At 46.2% G+C, this 10495-nt stretch overlaps 1 protein-coding gene and 2 non-coding genes across 3 annotated transcripts; all 3 read right to left on the bottom strand.

Moving 5' to 3' along the window:
• Positions 1–5081: 5081 nt before the first annotated feature.
• On the bottom strand, positions 5082–10469 carry HSPA8 (heat shock protein family A (Hsp70) member 8). The gene is made up of 9 exons (XM_029574182.1): positions 10314–10469; positions 9201–9410; positions 8904–9109; positions 8132–8284; positions 7098–7653; positions 6721–6923; positions 6429–6627; positions 5868–6100; positions 5082–5484 (listed from the first exon to the last, which is right to left on the bottom strand). The coding sequence occupies exons 2-9, from the start codon at positions 9403–9405 to the stop codon at positions 5302–5304; spliced, it is 1938 nt and encodes a 645-aa protein (XP_029430042.1). The 5' UTR covers positions 9406–9410; positions 10314–10469; the 3' UTR covers positions 5082–5301.
• Positions 5649–5745, bottom strand: LOC115074643. The gene has a single exon (XR_003852303.1). It is a non-coding gene; the product is annotated as a small nucleolar RNA SNORD14 (small nucleolar RNA).
• Positions 6271–6367, bottom strand: LOC115074642. Its single transcript, XR_003852302.1, has one exon. It is a non-coding gene; the product is annotated as a small nucleolar RNA SNORD14 (small nucleolar RNA).
• Positions 10470–10495: the final 26 nt, after the last annotated feature.

The raw sequence follows: 10495 nt of genomic DNA on the forward strand, positions 1-10495 counted from the left end.
ATCCAAACTTTTTTTAAACCATTACATTAACTGCGGTAATCACAATGAATTCCAGAGCTTAATTATGCATTGAGTGAAAAAGAATTTTCTCTGATTTGTTTTAAATGAACTACTTGCTAACTTTATGAAGTGCTCCCTAGTCCTTTTATTGTCTCAAAAAGTAAATAACCAATATATACTGTATTTTTTGCTCCATAAGACGCACTTTTTTTTCCCCAAAAGTGGGGGGAAAATGTCTGTGCGTCTTATGGAGCTAATATTAAAAAAAAACCAACCTAACTACAACCAATTTTTTTTTGTCCCCATCCCAACCCTTTAAATTTAATTAACTATAACCCCCCACCCTCCTGACCCCCCTCCCAAGACTTGCCAAAAGTCCCTGGTGGTCCAGTGCGATCTCCTGCACGTCGGCCGTTAGCTGCCAGTATTCAAAATGGCACGATAGCCTTTGCCCTTACTATGTCACAGGGGCTACCGGTGCCATTGATCGGCCCCTGTCACATGGTAGGAGCAATGGACGGCCGGCACCATCTATGTGTGACATAGTAAGGGCAAAGGCTATTGGCGCCATTTTGAATACTGGCAGCCGACAGCCCAAGTGCAGGAGATCGCTCCGGACCCCCGTTGGACCATTAGGGACTTTTGGCAAGTCTTCGGGGGATAGAGCTTGTCCATGGCTCTCCCGACGCGAAGCCCTGCTTCGGGAGCTTCCCATTCCTGGAGGAGCAACTTGTGAGTAGGATGGAAGGGAAAAGCGCAGGCTGGAGCCCTAAGACCCACCAGGACCAGATCCATATGCGCAGGTAGACTGGCCGTAAGAGAATCCGCCAGGGGCCCCTCGATCCCTAACTCTTGAAGAACAAAGGGAATGAGGGGCTCCAGTTCTTCCCGTCAGAATAGCCGTAGCACCCGGGGGTCATCCCCCTCCAGATGCGTCTCTGCCAGCTCCGCATCTGAATACTGGACCGGAGCTACCAGAGGAGCTAGGGGAACCACCCGCACCCTGACAGGCCCCTGCAGGTCTGGAGCCGAGGGGACCCGAGGAAGGGTCCTCTTCTTCCTGCAAGCTGGCCAGATAAGATTTGTGCGGTAAAAGCACAAACTCAGAAGAAATACACGGCCTGGACTTGCAGGAGGGAAGTGGGGGGGAATCACCAAGATTGAGTCCTCACCCCACTGCAGCCCCGAATCAGGGGCTGCCATTCCGGCAGTTTGCTGACCCGGGAAAGACGTAGCCATGCAGAGGGAGGAGCAACCACAGGCTTGATTTTTTGTCACTACTGGAGAGGCCCTCCCCACCCGGCAGCCCCCCTCCGGAGACTGACATCGGCGATGAGGGACCGCGGCTCCCCTGCCTCCAGCTGCCCGCGAAGATGGGCGCATCGCACGGGCGAAAGCGGCCCCTGTGCGTGCAATTGGGCCGCTCAAGATGTGACGTCACATCTTGAGCAGCGCGCCGATGTCCGTCTCCGGAGGGGGGCAGCAAAAAAAGTAAGTCGCTTTGTTGCTTTTCACTGCTAGTCCTCTCTCCCCTCCCGAAGCAAGGCTGCTTTTCGCGCCTTGCTTCGGGAGGAGGGGAGAGAGAGGACTGGCAATCCCGAGCGTAGGATTGCCCGTCCTCTCCCTTGCTACTTTTTTTTTTTCACCTTTTCGATTTTTTTTTTTCGTTTTCGATTTTTTCCGCTTTTGTTGCTTGCTTTGGGAGGAGGAGAGAGGACTGGCAATTCCGAGCGTAGGAGAACCATCCACTTTCTGGTACCTGTCATTTGAAATGACAGATACCAGCGTGTCTGTGAAGCATTAGGCCAGCGCACCCAGGATACTGTATAGTGCTCTATACAGTAAAATGGGTTGCGCGGGCCTAACGCTTCACGGACGCTTCTTAGACGCAGCTTGCATTTGCAAGCTATTTACATACAGTATTGAGCGGTAGGTGAGCTGGACTGTGCGTGCGGCAACCGCGGGTGCGCCCGGCACTAACGCATCTCTTCCTACCGCTCCTTCCTGTATCAGCCTGAGAGAAAGGGCTAACTAGTAATAATCAGGGAACCACAGGGTGAGCTGTCTCATCTGCTGGAGACAGACAAATACTGAAGGGCTGCAGGGTAGGCTCTGTCCTGATATAGGATACCCTTTAAGTTTTGGTCTGTCTCCATCTGCTGGATAGGAGGCTCAACCCATGGTCTGGACTGATCTGGGTACATACAGGGAACTTTCCTTTAAAAGGAAGCAAGCCAAGTTGGGCCTTGAACACATCCACAGCCGGAGGAGCCTGCACGTGGCAACCATGGATCTGGCAGATGTGCGCAGCAGGTCGTAAAGAGCATCTGCGCTATACGCAATAACCGCCTCCCCCACAGAGAGGTTGGTATTGGCTTGGAGTTGCTGGGCCCAATGAAGACCCACCCGCAGTGCAAAGTTACTGCACATCGCTGCCCAGACACCCAGTGCTGAGACTTCGAACATTTTGAGCTGTAGCTCTAACTTTGTCCTGCAAATCCTTAAGGGCTGTTGCTCTAGTAACAGGGATAGTGGACTTCTTTGTAACAGCAGACACCGCTGCATCCACCTTAGGACACGAAGCAGTTCCAATGCATCCTCTGGAAAGGGGGTGCAACTTGTCCATGGCCTTACTATTACGGTACCTTCAGTCCCAAATCTGGGTGTCCCATTCTTTGAACAGGAGATTTGTCAGAGAAATGGAAATAGAAGGAAACCATAAGACCTCTGAAGTCCCACAAGACAGGATCCATAGCTCCCAGCTGGGACTCCACCAACAAAGTCTCCAAACCTAGCTCCTGTAGGATGGCTGCAATAAGTGGCGACAGCTCCTCAGAGGCGAACCACCTTTGAATCATCCCTTCCATCACCTGAGATCCCCTGCTTACAGCTTGTTATGGATCTGTGTCACCCTCAGCACGCGTCCCGGCTTAACCAGCAGATCTTGCTCACTCGGGCCAATACAGTAAGGTACGGTAGAAAGAGGTGCATTAATGCCGGGTGCACCCGTGTTTGCCGCATGCACAGTCTGGATCACATACCGCTCGATACTATTTAAATGGCATACAAATGCAAGCTATGTCCCATACACATCCTTTTTTACTGTATAGGTACTATACAGTATCCTGGGTGTGCTGGTACCTGTCATTTTGAAATGACAGGTACCAGCACAGGAAGTGGATACAGGATAAGGGCTGACTGATTCCCCCCCCCCCCCCCCCAACTCTCCCACCAGCCACTGCTCACCTGCCCTGGCCGCCTCCATCTCCTGCGCTGACAGCTCTGGAGCTGCTCCAGTCCTCTCGCCCCTTCTCCCGGGGACAGCCGGCAGCGAGTGGCTTCAGCAGCCCGGGGCGGATTGGGTGCTCCCCATTCTCTAAAAAAGGTAGAGTGCAGCTGTGACCTGAGCACCAGGCATACACTCATTACCTTTTTAGAGAATATGGAGCCATGGGGAGCACCCGATCCGCCCTGGGCTGCTGAAGCCGCTCTCACCGCCAGCTGTCCCTGGGAGAAGGGAGAGAGGACTGGGGCTGCTCCAGAGCTGTCAGTGTAGGCGATGGAGGCGGCCAGGGCAGGTGAGCAGGGGCTGGCGGAAAGTTTGCCCTGGGAAGTTAGGGGGTCAGGCAGTGAAGCAGGGCTGGCTGGGGCTGCTTGTGGCCCATGAAATTGTCTCGGCTTGCCTGACGCTCCACACTAACACAGGGGTAGGCGGTAAATTAGCAAGTTAAATGCACAGCAAAACTGCAGGTTTAAAAAGCAATATTCAGGGCCTGTATTACTGTATGGGAGGGAATAGCTAATCCAATAGTTTACATCGGAAACATGCCGTGGGTGGAAAGGGTTACCTGTTGATTTAAAGAGGCGGTAAGGATGAGTTAAAAGGGATAGTTAATTGCAGGTTGGACTAACGCGGCCAAATTGTGAGTAGAAAGCGGGTTAGAAGCAGGGTAACTGTGGCTGCACTTTACTGAATTGGCCTGAGAGGTAGCGTTTGTATCCATCTCTGCCAGCATGGGCCTCTTACTCCTAAGTGGGTCAGAACCCACTGTAGACCTGTCCCTCTTCAGAGTCCTCTGGGCATGTGACTGCAAAGGCTTCTCAGAATCCTGCTTTCTTGCTCTGAAAGTCTTATGCATCAGTAATACAAATTCAGAGGAAAAGGAAGATTCTGATGAGGAAGCAGTAGCCCCTCAGGGCTATCCTTGTGTATGGGAGAGGCTGCATATATGGGAGCACCCCCCACAGCAGGAATATGTTGGGAGTGTAAAATCCCCTCCCCATTGGTGCCTGTACGAAACATGCCCAAAATGGCTTCTGTTCCCATGCTATCTTGACAATAAACCACTCAAACCTACAGATGCTGCTGAATGGGAATCTGGACCATGACACCCCCCCCCCCCAGAGCAAAATGGAAGATCCTTTGTCCCCCTACACACTGAACAGAGGCCTTCCTGTGATAACTGAGCTGCACATGTGGCATGAAGAGCCCCAAGGCACATGCCTACCTAAAAACTAAAGAAAAAACAGTTAAAATTGAAGTGTTGCTGTGGTATATGCCAGGGTTGTTTGAAAAAAAAAACTTGTCTCCATCTGCTGGAGGGGAGGCAAAACCCAGGTGTCTGGACTGATCTGGGTACATACAGGGAAGTTGATCTTACATGGAATTAAGGGCATTACCATACATGGTATCACTATCCACAGCAAAGTAGAGCTAGACATTAACTGTTTAATGTCTGAAATGAGCAATAATGGGACAAAACCTGCAGATTCTAGGCCTGGGAGTAGTATAGCCATCTATTCTCCCAGCATAGCTTTAAATAAAAAAAAAGAAAGATGAATTTGCTCTATTTCCAGTAGCTTACCAGTGTGGTATTTATTCCATCAGCCCCTTAAGGTTATAGAAAAGGTAGGTTGTGGGGTTCCACTATCACAAATGGTATTCAAATGTTTGCCAGATGCTATCAGGCAAGTCTAGAGGGGAAATCTTACAAGGACTTAGTGACTTACAGTAACAGGTTCAACTGCAGAACTAGTACTAGTTGCAAGCATTTAGACCCAATGAACTTGAAAAGTCTAGGTGCCAATTAAATAGACTTTATTTGCCAGGACTCAAGTGTTACAGCATGAATTGCATTTTACTGTTCCCACCTCTACCTGTGCAGGTTCAAGTATTCAAAATGCCCAGAAAACTAACAGCAGCTCAAAAGGAGATCTTGGGGTTGCAGAGGGGAAGTAGGGACACCAACAAGATAAGAGTCCTTTAAACTTTTTGTAGGCAAATCCTTGTGGAATGTATGTTTAATCAACTTCTTCAATGGTGGGTCCACTTGAAGAACTTGAGGGAGGTGCACCACTGCCTGGGAATCCACCTGGCATACCCCCTGGCATTCCCCCAGCACTCTGATAGAGCTTGGTGATGATTGGATTGCACACTTTCTCCAACTCTTTTTGCTGATGCTCAAATTCATCCTTTTCAGCAGTCTGAAGAATGGAAAAAAAAAAAGTATTGTTTCAGAAAAGCTTTAAGTTTTACAGTTATCTATAGCACCTAGAATCCCATTCTATGCTGGATAGTTGCCCATTAACTTTGTGCCACCTCAAAGCAAGAAGCATATTACACACATCTGTTTACAAGCTGCATATGGTCGCTCAGACATCCAAGGAAGGTACTAAAGCCAACACTAGTCTTTCGACTTCTGGAGGAAACTACGAATGGCTTTGGAATCAGATTCATCACAGCAACCATTTTATAATTTGCATGTTTTACATCAGGACTTTAGTCACCTAGGCAAAGCAATACTAGAGTTAGGGTATGTCATGACTAGAGTGGTTTGATCTGTTCAGGTAGGTCCACATTTCATTACCTGGTTCTTATCCAGCCAGCCAATGATTTCATTGCATTTGTCCAGGATTTTCTGCTTGTCCTCATCACAGATTTTGCCCTGAAGCTTCTCATCTTCCACTGTTGCCTTCATGTTAAATGCATAAGACTCCAGTGAGTTCTTGGAGGACACTTTGTCACGTTGCTTTTCATCTTCTACTTTGTATTTTTCAGCCTCTTGAACCATTCGCTCAATGTCTTCCTTGCTTAGACGACCTGTAGGGTAAAGTTTATACAAAAAAACATTGCAAAATAAGTCATACTGACCTGCCTTCATATGTATTAGTACACATTAACTAGAGATGTTTGGCTAATCTAACATTTCAGACTGGTAATCTACATTAAGCAGCAAAGCTATATAGAATAGCTTAACAGGTGGTTTATGGTCGCTCAGACATCCAAGGAAGGTACTAAAGCCAACACTAGTCTTGCGACTTCTGGAGGAAACTACGAATGGCTTTGGAATCAGATTCATCACAGCAACCATTTAAACAAGTTCTTCCACCTAGATAGTGGCTATGTGCACTTTCCTGCAGAGACCTACCTTTGTCGTTTGTGATTGTGATCTTATTCTCTTTTCCTGTGCTTTTGTCCACAGCAGACACATTCAGGATTCCATTAGCATCAATGTCAAAGGTTACTTCAATCTGTGGCACACCACGTGGAGCTGGGGGAATGCCTGTCAGCTCAAACTTGCCCAGCAGGTTGTTATCTTTTGTCATAGCTCTCTCTCCTTCAAATACCTACAAAAACATTTTCAACACCAGCTGAATCAGTTTCATGCCATCTGCAATTGCAACTCTAGGACATCATGCTCTTACTTTTAAGCAACATACCTGAATCAAAACACCAGGCTGGTTGTCTGAGTAAGTTGTAAAAGTCTGGGTCTGCTTAGTTGGAATTGTTGTATTTCTTTTGATTAAGACAGTCATAACACCTCCAGCTGTTTCGATTCCCAGAGACAGTGGAGCAACATCCAACAGCAAAAGATCCTGTACATTTTCTGATTTGTCACCAGACAAGATGGCAGCTTGAACAGCTAGGAAAGCCAAAGGTCAGTAAGCTGTAAGTCACATTACTCGAGACAGTACCATGCAGTTCCAACATGATTACCTTTAATTTGAAAACCAAAAACCCTGTTTGACTAAAGACTCAGTATGCAAATCTAAATGCCACCCTTTTATTCCAGCAGCCAATATAACTGATCAGTTACCTGCACCATATGCTACAGCTTCATCAGGGTTGATGCTTTTGTTGAGTTCTTTGCCATTGAAGTGGTCCTGCAGCAGTTTCTGGATCTTGGGGATACGTGTGGATCCACCAACTAGCACAATATCATGGACCTGGGACTTGTCCAGCTTGGCATCACGCAGGGCCTTCTCTACTGGATCCAGGGTGCCTCGAAAGAGATCTGCATTCAACTCTTCAAAGCGGGCTCGAGTGATAGATGTATAGAAGTCAATGCCTTCATACAGGGAGTCGATTTCAATACTGGCCTGAGTGCTGGAAGAAAGGGTACGCTTTGCACGCTCACAGGCGGTGCGGAGACGGCGAACAGCTCTCTTATTATCAATAATATCCTTCTTGTGCTTACGCTTAAACTCTGCAACAAAGTGATTCACCATACGGTTGTCAAAATCTTCTCCACCCAAATGGGTATCACCTGCAGTGGATTTTACTTCAAAAATCCCATCTTCAATGGTCAGAATTGAGACATCAAAGGTGCCACCACCAAGGTCAAAAATCAGTACATTCCTTTCAGCTCCAACCTGAGATAAGAAAGTTGGCATGTCAAAACTAGGTCTCTTAGATTACATATAGATGAAACTGATATATATATTATATTTATACCCTGTTTTTTCAAACTAGCTCACAGCCATAAGCCCATTCATTCATATCAAAGTTAAAGCTAATACTAGTTTTACAACTTTAGATGGCAACTACAAATGACTTCAGTCAAAATCAAAGCAAATAGCCCCCACTCAGAACCCTTACCAAGTATCAAGAGTGAAGAAAATCTGATTACCCAGTCATTGACAGTGCTACCCAGGTATTGGCTAACTGGGCAATCTTATTTGTTACCCTAAACAGTGATGCCACTTAGATGCATAAGAGTGGTTTAATTAACTACTTTCTACAATCTCAACCCCCTCCACCCCACGTTCCAATAGTGGCCTGCCTTATCAGGACATCAGTTCATCTCTATACACCCCCCCCCCCCAATAGTTTTGCCCCCACAAGCTTTACCTTTTTGTCCAAGCCATAAGCAATAGCAGCAGCTGTAGGCTCATTGATTATACGCAACACATTAAGACCAGCAATGGTGCCTGCATCCTTTGTAGCCTGACGTTGAGAATCATTGAAATATGCTGGAACTGTGACAACAGCATTTGTAACAGTCTGGAAATAAGTAGAACAGTTTTTTTATTAGTACAAAAATGCCTTGCTGGCATTTTAAAGGTACATATGTCAAGGTGTTCAAGGGCATTTAGATAAGATCACTCAGTTTCTAATTCAAGTTTTAGAGTTTATTCAGACTTAAGAATGGTCACCCAGACATCCAAGTTAAAAAGTTCAATTGCGGGTGGAGACTTAGAGGGCTTTGGAATCAAATTCATCACCACAACCCGTGTACGTTTCGTGAAAGCTTACTGCCAGCAGGTGGCAGCAAACTATTTTGATAGCTACAACCATGTAGGCAGACATAAGTACAGTGCATGCTCTGCCACTCTCCTGCAATTCTTACTGTATTGGCCTGATTGTGCTGTATGCTTCTATACTGAGTTTTCCCAATATTGCTGCTATTCATTACTTAATGACAAATGTTATGGTGAAACAGCTTGTTTATATAATACTGCAGAAGGAAGGTGTTACAGGGAAGGAAATAGTTTAAATGTAACTAGCCTAGTTACAGCAGAAAGCCACAAACCAGGGTTTGAATTCCACTACTGTTCCTTGTAATCTTGGGCTGGGAGGGTTACTTTATTACCTCAGGTACAAAAGTCTTAATGTTTCTCACCTTGCCAAGATATGCTTCTGCAATTTCTTTCATTTTTGTTAAAACCATGGAAGATATCTCCTCTGGATAAAAGCTTTTACATTCTGCTTTGTAGTCTACTTGGACTTTTGGTCTTCCTCCATCATTCACAACAGTGAAAGGCCAATGTTTCATATCAGACTGTACAACATTATCATCGAACCTACGACCAATCAAGCGTTTTGCATCTAAAGATAACAGAAATTAAGCTATTAAAACTACAATATGGTTTGAAATTAGAATTTCATGGCTAGAAAAACCTGCAATAGGTTCACTTACCAAATACTGTGTTTGTTGGGTTCATTGCAACCTGGTTTTTAGCAGCATCACCAATCAATCTTTCTGTGTCCGTAAAAGCAACATAACTCGGTGTGGTCCTGTTACCTTGGTCATTAGCAATTATTTCAACTTTGCCATGTTGAAATACACCCACACAGGAGTATGTGGTGCCAAGGTCTATTCCAACTGCTGGTCCCTTAGACATTATGCCTATAAGACATTACATTGCCAAGTTAACTACGCTGAACAGTCATAATCCATTCACAGTCAAACCCACATGGCTACACAATTAAATATACTTGTTTCAAAAGACCCATACAGCTTTAAATTGATAATACTTCCATAAATCCTGTAGAAGGAAGAAGGCAAGCCCCACTATCCCATCTTTACAAGGCCCCTCTTGAATCCCCAGAAGCAACAAGTACTCGATGTTGCACGAACATCCATATGACTAGACCACATTTTAAACAAGTGCAGTAGCTTTAAGGAAAAGCGGCATTAATCAGAAGCTTAGAGACCACGACTATCACACGAGGTCCATAATCAAAGCGGTCGTGGAGCTAATCCGACCAGCCACGTGCTATCAGGGCTTTTTTCTATCGAGTAAGGTTCTAGCCAGGACCGGGGGGGGGGGGGGTACAGTCGCTTCGCGTTGCGCATAGTTTCCTCTTCTAAAAAGGGGACACTTAGGCACGCACGCTACCGGCAGCGGACAATGGGCGCGAGCCCGCGATCACGCACTCTCACTCTGATAGGCTAACGGACAGCCCGCCTCCCGCCCACACTACCGGCTTTTTTTTCTCAATTGTTTCAGCCATTACCTCTCTTCTCAATCCGCAGCCATCACGCCAACAATTTAAATAAACCCTTCAGACAAGATAGGTACCAAACCCCATACAAATAGATCTATTTATCGTTATGTTACCTACGTTTAGGTTACCTTCCTTGTTATATTACACTCTCTTCCCTATATTAATACACCGATCATAATTTTATAACCGGTAAGCTTAAGATTACATTTCTTCCTATCACCACGAAATTAAAAAAAAAAACGTCTTCACTACGTATCTCCCACCCATATAACTCACATAGGGCCTAAATATCGATCACTACCTGCTTAGAATACAATAATCGCGAAGAAGGGCGAGGGCTGTTCTCAGTCTCCGTACCGCCGCTGCCGTCCGAATGAGACCGTGTTGCCCGGCCCATTTGTTTATATATCACAGGGGAACGTTCCAGAACGGAACAGACAGCGTGACCTGAGTCCACCTATCAGAGCTCGCTTTCGGCTATCT

This window comes from Rhinatrema bivittatum, chromosome 12, assembly GCF_901001135.1.
Source record: "Rhinatrema bivittatum chromosome 12, aRhiBiv1.1, whole genome shotgun sequence".
Lineage (NCBI taxonomy): Eukaryota > Metazoa > Chordata > Amphibia > Gymnophiona > Rhinatrematidae > Rhinatrema > Rhinatrema bivittatum.

Excerpts from the sequence above, each read along its gene's own strand:
- HSPA8 (XM_029574182.1), bottom strand. The coding sequence starts at position 9,405 with ATGTCTAAGGGACCAGCAGTTGGAATAGACCTTGGCACCACATACTCC. Across the intron at positions 9,110-9,200 it reads CCCAACAAACACAGTATTTG|ATGCAAAACGCTTGATTGGT; the intron begins GTAAGTGAACCT and ends TGTTATCTTTAG. Across the intron at positions 5,485-5,867 it reads GCTGGCTGGATAAGAACCAG|ACTGCTGAAAAGGATGAATT; the intron begins GTAATGAAATGT and ends TCCATTCTTCAG.